Here is a 12,990-nt window from a genome sequence, read left to right as displayed (position 1 = left end):
CCGTAGAGTTCAATGGTAAAATCAGGTGCTGTATTTACAGACTTCATACTCCGTAAGAATACAGACAGTATATCAACAGCTACCTCGATTGTGTGTAATAAACACAAATGTCAACGAAATAATAATAACATTTAAGATAGACCACGTTAGCATGCAAGGATAGCAAAGTTTTTCAGAAATTGTAAACGTGTGATGTAATGTTGATTTACGTCTGTCTGTGCTGTCGCGCTTGGAAGCAATTAATGTCGGGTAGGAGAAAAAGGGCTGAACTTGTGTCTTCGATTCGCTTTTTTCCCACACTGACTACCGGATACAGATCAACTCTGGTAACAGATTATGTAACATCATAAATACAAAAACGAAATTAAAAATTGATAGGTTTTTAAAATAAAAGCAGTTCTGTGCCTCTATTTTCACAGAATATAGGAACTTCTCAAAAGAAATGTATTCAGGAACACGCCGAAATGCAATAAAATGCAAGACCAAACATTTTATTTTATAGATTGATACAAAATTTCGAAAGGTCTTTTGTCTTGAAGCATTTGCTTGTGCACATGACAACCATTACTGAGTAGTTACAGAGAAATCCTGAACCTGCATATTCAGTCTAATCATTGAACCTGAACTGTGATCTGGAGTGAAACATCGCAAACATCTCAGATATCCATCAACTCATTCTGCTACAAGTGCATGTCTTGGTGTCTCAGTCACTGTACGGCTTCTCTGACATCTCCACCACTTTTGCATCCCCCTTCTGCACTGGGGTCAAGGGCTTCACCAGTTCGTTGTGGACGTGCATCATACCTGGAAACGGGAACCAGACACACACTGTTACTCTCATAATGCCCTAATAACCATAATTACAGGGAACGGAGCAGCACTGTAATACGTCACCATGAGTAGATACAAGTATTGCAATAATATTTCCTCCAAAAGCACATTTTTGTCCCTAAATGGACAAATGAAGGTTGTTCGGCATTGCTGTCCACAGCTGAGCACTGCCTGATTTAGCCTATTTCCCACTGGGTACATAACTGGTCCTCATTGGCACTGGCCAGCAGAGGCAAAAAATCTTGGGAACATTCCAGAAATTTAAGATCGACACTAAAACAATTTCTTGGACTATGTAATTGTACCCATATTTGGTCATTCTTGTCATTGTAGTAGCCAGTCTTTTGAATGAGTATTAAAATAGTAAGCTAATGCAATAATCTTGATATTAAACTATTTATTATTAATTCTTAAGGCATCAAAAGGTAAGTTTTTTTTTAAAACATAGTCTAACTAAAAAGAAGAAAAAAAATTAAACTTACAAAATGTGAATTAAATTGTTTGGTGCCCGATGTAACAGGAAATAGCATTTCTGTCACTCTCCTGTCTCTGATATTCCCACTTCTGCTACCTGATAATACTGCTCTCGTCATTATTTATATCATCCTGTAACTGTACCCTATTGCTGCCACTTTGGCTTATTTATTTATCCATTTATCCATTTGTTTGTTTGTTATTGTCTATGCCATATTTATGTACATCTTCATTGCTGTTACTTGATATTTGTATTTATCACACTTAAGTTTAGGTTGTGAGGAGATGCAAGTAAGAATTTCACTGTATCTTACTACATTCTGTACTTAATACATATGACAATAAATCTTAAATCTTGCAGTAGCTGCGTTAGGTTGATAGATTTTTAAGCTGTAGACATGAAAAGGAAGCAAACATTTGGTTTGTATGCTGTAGGCCTATTCAGTGTTAGTCAAAATTAAATAAATCTATTCTTGCTATCAACCTAGAAAACAATAGGTGCATTAGGTTCATAACCTCTCTCAAGTTTAATGTACAAACTGCTGGTAACTTGGTGCTTATTGTACTTGTATCATTTTTCACTACCTTAATGAGATTTGCAAGTAGATAGAAAGAAAGAAAGAAAGATTGATTGACTGACTGACTGATTGATTGATTGATGGAAACTTTATTGATCCCGAGGGACATTTAGGGCCTCTAACACAATCGTTTTCGGGTCATTTAACTTATTATGTTTCAACAAATACACGTCATAAAATAGTACATAATAGTATGGAGTGTATTCGCTTAAGATATTCGATGTAAATGATTAGCTTTTGCACTAGAAACACTGGTATAATTCACATAAATGATGCAACTTGTTCTCTCTTTGTTCAGAATCGGTCTCTTCATTTCCGGTGAGCACCTTTAACTTCCTAAATTTAAGTGTCGCCAGTTAGTTAAATTCAGTTGCACATTACTACTGGCACAATCCAGTCAAATTCAGTCTGATTGGGCGGAGACTGTCCCAGTATAGCAACAATGAATCCATTTAACATTGTTTAGTTGTGTGCATTGCCCTGTCCCAGGGTTCCCTAGTTCTGGTCCTGGAGGGTCAGTCTGCATCACAGTTTGCTAATTTCTCTGTTCAAACACACCTTATTCAGCTCACCAGCCAATTTCCAGGTTTAGTAGGTATGTTTGAGCAGGGAAATCTACAGACTATGTTGCAAACTGGTCCCCCCCGACCGAACTTAGGACGCCCTGCCTTAGGAACAAAGTTGCAACGCAAAATTAAACAATAAAACCAGTGCAGTTCAGCAATTAAAAAGAATATATTTTATGAATTATGAACAGGTCAGGAGCAGTGGCCCGCAGACCCCCCACACCGGCGTGGGGTCAATGATGGCAACACCCTGAGGGTGACAGTGAGGCCGTTTGTGGGCGGGGCCGTACCTTTGAAGTACTTCACTGTTTTGACGCGCAGCTCTAGGGTGGCGTCTTCATCGCACACGAAGAGCGTCTGCGGATGCTGCTGGAAGGCCGACACTGTCCACATGTGGTTGATGCCCTCTTCGATGGCCTTGTAGAGGGCGAAAGCCTTGTGTGCCCCTGTTATTAGAATCATGACCTTGGAAAATGAAGCGTAAGTAATCATGAGCCGGTTTTACGTGATGGTGATTTTAATTTCAAATGCTTCTGCCTGTTTGAGACACAACCCCTATCGTATGCTCCTGTAACATCTACATCGTGTTTAGTTGCCCAAGAAGCCCAGTTGGATCCCCTCCTAGGATTTGAGCTAGCAGCTGTTATCAAAGGCATATACGTTATCCAGTCCCAAACTGTGTGGGGAGATGAGAACTTGTACCTCTCTGGCATCCATGACAGTCCCCACCCCCACGGTCAGGGCCATCGTGGGCACCTTTGACAGGTCACCATCAAAAAAACGAGCATTTGCCAAGATGGTGTCCAGAGCCAATGTCTTAACTCTGGTGCGGGAGGAGAGGCTTGAGCCGGGCTCGTTGAAGGCTATGTGTCCATCCGGTCCGATTCCTAAAGTGACATATAGGTGTTTCTTTTACAGTGATTATTATATCTGTATCGAGGGCTTTACACTATCAACCATCGCTGGGTCATCCTGAATTTACATCTGAATGAGATCACTGGCACTCTTCTCTAGGCAACATGAGTATCTGTTCACACCTCCAACAAAGAGCTGGATTCCTCCTGCAGCCCTGATCTTCTCCTCAAAAGCGTCACACTCCACTTGCAGGTCTGCAGCGTTGCCGTCCAGGATGTGTGCGTTCTCAGCCCGGATGTCGATGTGCTTGAAGAAGTTATTCCACATGAAGGAATGGTAGCTCTCTGGGTGATCCCTTGGAATTCCTATGCAAAGTTGGTTATGGAGCTTATTTACTGGACAGTTATGATTTGCTGCTATTGATCAGCTGGTTGTTTAGCAATTTGAAACTGGCATAAATGTTCAAATGTATTTCATATTGGAACAGAATGACGTACCAACATATTCATCCATGTTGAAAGTTTTAATGTATTTAAAGGAAATCTCTCCATTCTTGAAGTATTCTATTAATTTCTTATAACATCCAAGTGGGGTTCCCCCTATGAAATGCATAAAAGTAATATTATGACTTAGACAGAGTAAAATAGACTGAAACTAACATAATGCATATGGTGCATCACCTGCAGGGTTTAATTCTGTATTAATGTTGCAAATTTGCTGGTTTCATAATAAAAGTCCATGGTACCTGCACATATTTTCCATTTTCTTTTTATTAAGTCTTATTTTCAACCCAGAAAAGTTCTTTTAGAACAATAATTTGGGTTTCAATATATTAGTACTTGAAATGAATTTACTTTAAACCTTCCCATTGTTTCTAATGCGATATGTACTTTTTCTAAATGAATGAAGCAATAATTATTGTTATAAAACCAATGAATTTGATATGATAAAAATTTTACTGAATTTAGTAATTGTCCCATGATTTTCTGCGAGCGCTGTGTCTGAAGTCAGCGAAGTAGCCAGGGAAGGTTTCTGGCCCTCCTGCCCTGGGCCAGCTTACCCGTAGGCAGTCCCAACGTGAAGAACCGCTCTGGTCCAGGGTTAAACTGAATGATCCTGTTCCGAATGTATTTCGCTGCCCATTCACTGGCCTTGTCATAGTCATCAAGAATGATGAGTTTCATTCTCCCCGGCAGGACAGTCCTTCAGAGCGGTGTTTACACACACACACACTGTATTCACAGAGCAGAGGAGAAGCAGCTTCTCCGCTTTGTTCCACCCAAATCAGACTTTAGCCCCATAAAGAGAAAACGTCAAGACAAGCCAAAGTTCATGTAGCACTTAAAAACATGTGGATAATACTGGTGAGTGGGGGAGCGAACAGAGAATCACAGCAGGGAAAGTTAGCGAGTTGTAATGAAAAGACAACAAATGTTTCTAATCGTCTTGCTGTCGATAGTTAGCATGCGAGTTCATGCCTATTGTACCAAGCTGTACTCTGCATGCAGGCTCTGTGGGCAGCTCTGCGGCTGGTTACTGTCTGGGTTTGCTCTTGCAGTCCAGAAGCCTATAAACTGCTTATAATGTGTGACTGTGATGTATGACTGTGTGACTGTGACTGTGATGTATGACTGTGTGATTGTGACTGTGATGTATGACTGTGTGACTGTGACTTATGTATGACTGTGTGATTGTCCCCTGTGGTGGACTGGCATCCCATCCATGGTGTGGAGATATTCACTCTACTACTAAAGTGTTGTACTACTAATTCACACTTTCATTTTCTTTAGATCCATGGCAACGTTTTTGCCAAGCAGAACACCACAGAACCCCTCTCCCAACAAAAGACAATGATTAGGATCTGAACAGTATTTATTTCAGTTTGGTGGAACATCATAAATAGAGCATCAATACCAAGCTATGCAGTATGACGAACACAAAGGAGCAGGGTTAGGGTCCCATGTTTCAAACAGAATTTATGCAGGAACCAGGGGACGGGGAAGCATACTCTGGTCTTCCTGGTGACACCGCGAAAGCTTACAGCTCAGCAAAGCAGTGCATCTTTGCTTTTGGACAAACAGAGATGTAACTGTTTTTCACAGCAGTCGTTAACCAAAGACAAACAAGTATCTTATGCTCTATATTCTATAGAGATGAAAAACTGCCTCACAGTAACCAAATACTGCCTTACAGTAACCAAATACTGCCTTGCAGTAACCAAACCGCCATTTCAGTAACACTCTCATGCTCTTCATACCTCTAAAGACATTTCGCAACCTGTGTCTTTTCGAACACAGTTTTCACAGAAAAATGTATCTAGAATATTTTTACTAAAAAGAAACCAGGGAAATGCAGGGATGAAGAGGGATGTCCTGTGTACACACACTTCTAAGGGCAGAAGGAGAGGTACAGAAATGGCAGCTTACCAGGGAAAAGGCAGGGATGTCCTGTGTACAAACACACTCCTAAGGGCAGAAGGAGAGGTACTGAAATGGCAGATTACCAGGGAAAAGGCAGGGATGTCCTGTCTACACACGCACGTCTAAGGGCAGAAGGAGAGGTACTGAAATGGCAGCTTACCAGGGAAAAGGCAGGGATGTCCTGTCTACACACGCACGTCTAAGGGCAGAAGGAGAGGTACTGAAATGGCAGCTTACCAGGGAAAAGGCAGGGATGTCCTGTGTACACACACACTCCTAAGGGCAGAAGGAGAGGTACTGAAATGGCAGCTTACCAGGGAAAAGGCAGGGATGTCCTGTGTACACACACTTCTAAGGGCAGAAGGAGAGGTACAGAAATGGCAGCTTACCAGGGAAAAGGCAGGGATGTCCTGTGCATACACACACTCCTAAGGGCAGAAGGAGAGGTACTGAAATGGCAGCTTACCAGGGAAAAGGCAGGGATGTCCTGTGTACACACACACTAAGGGCAGAAGGAGAGGTACTGAAATGGCAGCTTACCAGGGAAAAGGCAGGGATGTCCTGTGTACACACACACTAAGGGCAGAAGGAGAGGTACTGAAATGGCAGCTTACAAACCAAGCAGAACGTCAAGTCAGTATTACAGCAAACATTACTGAACCTCACAGCTTACATACTAAAAAAAAAAGGTTTTATTCCTTACAGAAAAGTTTGCTAACATGACCAAACAGCAGCTGAAGATGTGGCTTGCATTACTGCACAGGAGATGCAGTGCCATCGCCCCAGCACTGCCAGACCAAGCTGTTTCTCTGAGAGGGGGCAGGCTAGACTGACACTGCTGTGGACAGAGGAGGAGGCCAATTCTGAAACATCTCAGCTGGAGAGGCACAGAAGTGCCCCGGCCGGCTAGTCGACCTCCATCTCAGGCTGCTTATTCGCTGTTGATTGGGGAGCGGAGTGGGAATCAGCCTCAGCCAATCCCTTCGCGCGACTGGTGGACTCCTCCCCACGCACTGGCCCATTCTGTTCAGCCTTCTCGTCCTTGGGGGGCTCCTCCTTTGGCTTGGGCTTGTTGATGACAGGGTTGCAGACCGAGCAGAGATCCTGCATATCATGGGAACAATTTGTCATGAGACGTCACGGCCTCTGAAAAGAAGCCACAAGCATAAACAGTCCAAGTTTAACGCGGAATAAACATCTATTCCCCAGTGTGACGTCGGCCTCTCACCTTCGTTTTTGCCCTAATCTCCTGAGCTCTGACTTTCAGCTCATGTGAGAGTTCCTGCTTGCGCTGCTCGTTCATTTTGCTGTTCATCCACATCATGGTTTCAGTGACCACCTTGTCCACCTTCTGGACCTCCGTCTCGTCCAGGTGATCATACTGTGTCTCCTATGGATGTGACAGACAGCAGCACCATCAGCTTCACGTTTCTCCAGGCCTTCACAGCACACAGGGCTTCTCCAGGAACGCACACCGCAAACTCACGCTTTTCCATTGTAAAGCATGCAAGCCGTAGAATGGAATGGATTCATAATGCAAACTTATGGAAGTGAATGCTAATTCCACTAGCATTTGATGCTAATATAACACGGCAGATCTCACAGATGTGCTACAAAATGAGAAAATTAGCACATAGTAAATCGTGATGTACACTGTGTGAACCGTGATTACATAAGCGCCTCTTCAGTTTTACGTCACCGTCGTTCTCCAAACCCAGCAACGCCTTAACAAGCTGAGCCTTCTGCAGTGGAAAACCAAAGCTGGCTGGAACCGCACTGTAACCGCACTGTAACTCGTCTCTTTTTTGCAGTACGGCTCGGATCCTGTATGCCAGTGGAAAAGCGCCAAACCACAGCGGGAGGTATGAGCAGACACACTAGTCACCTTCATCTTGTACGCCTCGATAGCCTTCAGGTACTGCTGGATGTGTCTACCCAGTTCCTCAAACGCCTTTGGTCTCTCTTCAGCCTCGCAGCATCTCTCCAAGATGGGCTGGCCTAGTTTCTAAAGAAAAGCAGATCATATTCAGCTTCCTTCAACAGCGCAGTCAAGCCAGGAAGCTGGCAGGACAGGACAGGGGCACCAGTACCTGCAGTTCGGCCAGCTTGTCAATGTATACTTGTTTCAGCTGGTCCTCTCCATCGTCATAGAGCCAGCTTTCAGTGTCTTCCAGTTTCAGTGAGAAACTGTCTCTGTCCTACAAGAGATGGGGCTTTAAGCAGGTGTGCATAGCTTTCAAAAGGACTTCAACTGAGTGAAATGACGCAACGAACACCGTTTATCAAGAATGTCCCTGGGAATCAGTAAAGTTAATCTGATCTAAAAGTTCTTTTCCTAACCCCATCCTGCTCTCTGCGGCACACATGTAGGTGAGAGTAAGCCTGGCAGTGAAGGGCAGCCACCTGCAGTGATACCCATGGAGCTGGGGGTTAAGGGCCTCGCTTAAGGGCCCACGGATGTGACTATTCTGCAGAGGCGTGGCTCGAACCGGCAACCTTCTGCTCACAGACACAGAACCTTAGCTCACTGAGCCACATGCTGCCCCCAATCCAACCTGATCTAACCAAATGAACCAAGACACATGATAATCGCTGTACTTTTTTGATGGCTTCAGCCATACCCCCTGGTGGCACACGCAGAAGGTCACGCCCCCTGGTGGCACACGCAGAAGATTACATCCCGAAGCAGGTGAAGTCCACTCACTGCTTCACTGACGAACTTCTCCAGCGCGCCGTGGAGCTTGTCCCTCATTTCATACACGTACTCCTCCAGGGTGTTCTTGACATCATTCCTTTCCTTCTCCAGCTTGTCCTGCATGATCATCTTGCCCTGACGGAAGCAGGCGAATAACCCAGGATTACAAACGGTCCACTCTCAGGCCGAGCCTGGACTTCCCAAATGGAGGGTGGGTGAGCGGGGTGACAGTGAGGCGTCTTGTCACTCGGCACGGACCTCGTTCTCCATGTACAGGTTGAGCGTGTCACTGGGAAGCTGCCACTGCAGACTGCTCTCCATGGGAAGGTCGGTCATTTTTGTTTTCACTTTGGGTTTCTTGGCCTCGGGGGGGTGATCGTTCAACTTTCCCCCCTTTTCACCTTCCGGCGAGATCTAAACAAACCAACAAACATACACCGTCTTCCAAATGATCATGCGAGCGACATCGGTAACCTTTTCAGCAAATTACAAACCTGTTGTGATCTTCTCTTATTGTTCATTTTTAATCCCTCTTTAGATAAAACTACACCAATCGCAGTTTAGTTTGTCAAGTGATCTTCATTAATGAGAAATCTACTTAAAATTGTTCACAAGTTGATGATGGATGAGAGAGCTGTTAAAGTAATTTCAAGGAACTGCTTATACAGTAATATGTATGGTCTACTAGGATGTGTTTTGGAGAACAATATGCTTCTGCAGCAGATACGCCAGATTGAGATCAATCAGATTCAGTCATTTATGACAGACTGAAGTTTCAAGATGGCAGTCTACATAGCAATTTGGCACACTGTTTTTGTTTTTTTCCCAGGTTATATAAAAATGATCAGGCATCGCTGCTTCTGTACATTCAAAATGAACCAACAATAGCTAAGTACCTAAACAGAGTTGACTCTTTTTAGAATAAACCAAAAATGGCATCTGCATAATAATTTGGAACACGGTGTACAGAGCCAGCAGCCACAAGCCGGCCAATAGGCTCTCTTACAGCACAGGGGACTTTAGCATAAACACAGGCCAGCTGACAGTCCACATCCCACACGCACGCACACACACACACACACACGTATAAGCACACATACATGCATCACACACACACACACACACACACACACCTGAAAATAGGACTGTGACGTCTCCAGCTTGAGGCCAGTATAGTCTTTCAAAGGATAATTAACAGTATTAAATAACAGGGTGTGTGTGTGTGGAAAAGGGCAGCAGCTGCACAGCGAGTCACCCTGGACACCAGCACTGCCCAGGGCAGCACATCTGGACAGACGGGGGGTCACAAAGGCCACTGCATTCACCTCCATCTCCTCCGCCTCGCACTTCCCCTTCTGCACATCGCTGTGGGCATTCACCTCATCTTGGTCGACCTGCATTTTGTTCTAAAGGGAGGCAAAGACTCAACATAAAACTCCTCTAATGAATGAGCTTTTCCATTCTTCCGGTCCTTAAAGAAGTATGCAGGCAATCTGGGCAGAGTGCTTCAGATTCCACTTTGGAGTAATCAGATTTTAAATAATATTTAAATGATCGCAATGAATGCTTTCTGTATATGGATCCCTACATTTAAACGCATGCTATTCCAGTCTGGTTCAATTACGAAATGCTCAAACAACTGATCTGAGGGCCAGTAAAAGAGGCGGCCCGACCTCACTGCAAATGGACACTGAGCAGTGGCTCTCCCATCAGAAACACGCACCTCCTCCTCCTTCGCGGCTGGCTCCGTCTCCATGGGCTCCTCGTCCTCCTCAGACCTACTCAGCTCTACCAGCGAGGCACTGGACATGCTGAAAACCCCATGGATGTTGATTCGCACCTTCACCTTCACCTTCGAGTTCGCCCCCGAGGCCTGAGCCACCACCTTCTGGATCTTGAACTGACCTGCATGCAGGTTTTTCAGTGTGAATTTCCACAGATGAGCTTCATGATAAATAAAAGCAACTAGAAGGGCTGTGTTGCTGTCCTACACTGCTGCACCCCAGCGTTCCCATACCTATAGTAGGGTCTGGATAAGGCAGCTCCTCAGGGCAGCTGTAGAAGGCCCCCAGGGCAAACGGCTCCTTACGGTAGAAAGTCAGCACTTTGGAGAAAGGCGTCGCGTGGTTCTTTGTGAACACTTCACACTCGCTGAAATTAACACAAGCATAAAAACTCTTTGCCATACACCAGCTGAGAACTCTATGGGGCAACTTCAGAGAGCTGCGATCGGGCTGCATGTTGTACCTTAAACCTTCATCTGTTGCTGGAGTCCACTTTACAGAAATAGGGTAGGGGGCCACGTCCGTGATGAAGAACTCCCGGACTTTGAAGACGGGGGAAAGTATGGCGCACTAACCGGGAGCAAACGCCACATTCAGGTTCAACAAAATAGAGGAAGACAGGGTCCGTAACACAAATATTTTCCTCAAGAAGCTTCTGCAACACACAGTCAGAGCCTAATACTCATCAATATTCAGCTTCTTAAAGCAGCAAGACCCTCAACCCCCCCCCCTCCCCCACCCAATAATGCCAGTCTGGCACTTCATAAACGTCTTTTTCAGAAAGGCCAGCTAAACAGAAAACCAGCCTGCTCCCTCAAAGGCAGGGGCGGGGCCATGGGGCCTCTGACCCCAATTGAAAGCTGATTTGCTCCCAGAACCTGTCACTCATCAATTCAAAACATATCACTGGCTAGTGATAAGGTGGCCCCCTTCTATATGATCAAAGACCTGCAGTGAGTGTGCAAAGGGACGTAAAGGGATATGCAAGCACAGTGGCTACACCGCTTGGGCTAATGCTCAGCCTGCATTTGTGAATGAAACACCGCTGCCCCCCGGGCAGCCCAGTTCCCCCAGGAAGAGGCACACTGAGCCTTTCACAGCTGAACTGGGACACACACTGGCCTTCCTGCCCTGGCTAGAGGGGCAGGGACGCGGAAGAGCGCCGACCTGCAGGGCACATCCCCTTGCGACGGCCTCATCCGCATTTAGCGTGGTGCTCAGCTCTTTTCCAAAAAAGCTGCTGATTCGCTCCTTGACTGCAGGGATCCGGGAAGCACCGCCGATGATCTCCACGGCGTAGACGTCCTCGTTCCGCAGCTCTGACAAGACGGCGAGAAGCATCGGTGTTGACTGGCTGGGGGGACCCTGAGCCAGCAGAACAGCGCGAGCTCCGCTCTACCTGTCAGGTTAGCTACTCACTGGCTTGTTCCATGACGGCTTGGAGAGGACCTTCTACTCTGCCCAGAAGTGATGCACACATCTCCTCGAACCGTCCTCTGAAGCAACGTGACACAAATAGACGCCGCATTAAATCATGCTGTACATAGGAGGTGAATCACCTGCATTCGGTGACGACACAGCAAGTTTCCCGACCTGTTGAGTTTCCCAGAGACATCGATGTCATTGATGAAACATTCAATGTTTATTGGCAGATCTGAAGAATTGGCGCTCATTAGCTTCTTCAGCTTCTCACACTCCTGGTAGAGTCGCACCAGAGCCCTCGGCTTAGACCTCACATCCACCTTGTATCTCTGGCCGAACTCCTCACAGAAGTGTCTGACCAACACCTCATCGAAGTCCTTCCCACCAAACTCGGGGTCAAATGCTGTTCCAAGCACCTTCAAATGAACAAAAGAAACAAAAAACAAAAGATGGAAGCGGCTCAAAATCTTCTTGAAGAGGTGGACATGACCTTACAGAAAGGGTCCTTCCAAAACCACACAGACCTTGAGTTTGCCCTTGTTGAAAGCACAGGCTGAGATCTGGTATCCAGAGTGACCAAGATCCACAAACACCACCGTCCTGGGTTTTTCTTCAGGAGTGGGGAGGTCCTGTTTGTAAATGCCGTACGCCAGGGCCACTACAAGCAAGTACACGTAGGAGCATTGAAAAGGAAGACTGATCAATACTTTAATGCTTTAAGGTTCTGACAGCCAGACGTGTTTCGGATTACCTGCGGTGGTGTCGTTCATGAGGCGCAGACAGTTCAGCCCGACGATCTGCGCCGCGTCCATGACCGATCGCCTCTCAGCATCCGTGAAGAAGCAGGGTACCTGGGGAGAGCTACGTGACATACTGAAACCTGACAGATGATCACTAAGCTCACTGAGGGGGGGAATATGCCTAGGTTACAATATGCAGTGTCAGCTTTTCCTCCTGTAACATTAAAGGACTTCGGGTCGGTGCACAGCCAAGCAGCACTTACAGAAATGACGCAGTCCACCACGGACTTCTTCAAGGCGTTTTCAGCAGTGTCCTTCAGCTTGGTCAGCAACATGGCAGTGACCTGCTCAATGCTAAAGACCTTCTCCTCCTGCAGGTACATCACCTGTAGGCACAATTCACAATCATCATCACATTTTTATGGCTCAATATTTCACTGTTCACCCAATAATCCCCCCTCAGACTGCTGTTTAGCTGTAAACAGCCAGGTATTTTTCTCGGACCATTCATCTGCTCTGAGTCCATAGTGACAGCTTCTAGAATTAGAATTACATAGCAATCCTGCATCTATGGCCATTATACTACCTACTGTTCCTTACTGACGTTAAAACTGTTGGAAAATGA

General features: G+C 45.6%; 2 protein-coding genes across 6 annotated transcripts in view; both read right to left on the bottom strand.

Annotated features, from left to right (window-relative positions):
* Positions 1 to 475: 475 nt before the first annotated feature.
* Positions 476 to 5,029, bottom strand: gnpda1 (glucosamine-6-phosphate deaminase 1). Its single transcript, XM_023791551.2, has 6 exons — positions 4,365 to 5,029; positions 3,802 to 3,903; positions 3,487 to 3,669; positions 3,152 to 3,336; positions 2,740 to 2,914; positions 476 to 804 (listed from the first exon to the last, which is right to left on the bottom strand). The coding sequence occupies exons 1-6, from the start codon at positions 4,486 to 4,488 to the stop codon at positions 704 to 706; spliced, it is 870 nt and encodes a 289-aa protein (XP_023647319.2). The 5' UTR covers positions 4,489 to 5,029; the 3' UTR covers positions 476 to 703.
* Positions 5,030 to 5,158: 129 nt separating this feature from the next.
* Positions 5,159 to 12,990, bottom strand: part of LOC111833357 (heat shock 70 kDa protein 4-like) — a 10,621-nt gene continuing 2,789 nt past the window's right edge. Inside the window, exons 4-20 of one of the 5 annotated variants that reach the window (XR_011993651.1) lie at positions 12,629 to 12,751; positions 12,377 to 12,476; positions 12,150 to 12,283; positions 11,797 to 12,041; positions 11,623 to 11,699; positions 11,371 to 11,522; positions 10,667 to 10,773; positions 10,437 to 10,570; positions 10,143 to 10,324; positions 9,745 to 9,825; positions 8,678 to 8,833; positions 8,429 to 8,554; positions 7,815 to 7,922; positions 7,610 to 7,729; positions 6,953 to 7,114; positions 5,808 to 6,828; positions 5,159 to 5,769 (exon numbers count right to left, since the gene is read on the bottom strand). Coding sequence is in view for 1 of the 5 variants with exons in the window: in XM_023791550.2 (XP_023647318.2) it covers positions 6,631 to 6,828; positions 6,953 to 7,114; positions 7,610 to 7,729; positions 7,815 to 7,922; positions 8,429 to 8,554; positions 8,678 to 8,833; positions 9,745 to 9,825; positions 10,143 to 10,324; positions 10,437 to 10,570; positions 10,667 to 10,773; positions 11,371 to 11,522; positions 11,623 to 11,699; positions 11,797 to 12,041; positions 12,150 to 12,283; positions 12,377 to 12,476; positions 12,629 to 12,751 (2,205 nt within the window). In the remaining 4 variants the exon portion in view is untranslated. Of the gene's footprint in view, positions 6,829 to 6,952; positions 7,115 to 7,609; positions 7,730 to 7,814; positions 7,923 to 8,428; positions 8,555 to 8,677; positions 8,834 to 9,744; positions 9,826 to 10,142; positions 10,325 to 10,436; positions 10,571 to 10,666; positions 10,774 to 11,370; positions 11,523 to 11,622; positions 11,700 to 11,796; positions 12,042 to 12,149; positions 12,284 to 12,376; positions 12,477 to 12,628; positions 12,752 to 12,990 lie in introns of all 5 variants that reach the window. The other 4 variants (XR_011993650.1, XR_011993652.1, XR_011993649.1 and 1 more) reach the window with 4 other exon arrangements.

The sequence above is a fragment of the Paramormyrops kingsleyae genome, chromosome 10 (genome assembly GCF_048594095.1).
Source record: "Paramormyrops kingsleyae isolate MSU_618 chromosome 10, PKINGS_0.4, whole genome shotgun sequence".
Lineage (NCBI taxonomy): Eukaryota > Metazoa > Chordata > Actinopteri > Osteoglossiformes > Mormyridae > Paramormyrops > Paramormyrops kingsleyae.
This window is presented reverse-complemented; position numbering and strand designations above follow the sequence as displayed.

Bases quoted from the DNA above. Each gene is read 5' to 3' on its own strand.
- gnpda1 (XM_023791551.2), bottom strand. From the start codon at position 4,488: ATGAAACTCATCATTCTTGATGACTATGACAAGGCCAGTGAATGGGCA. The intron at 3,670-3,801 runs GTACGTCATTCT...AACTTTGCATAG, and splicing joins CAACATGGATGAATATGTTG to GAATTCCAAGGGATCACCCA. The intron at 2,915-3,151 runs GTACAAGTTCTC...TCATTTTCCAAG, and splicing joins CTGTCATGGATGCCAGAGAG to GTCATGATTCTAATAACAGG.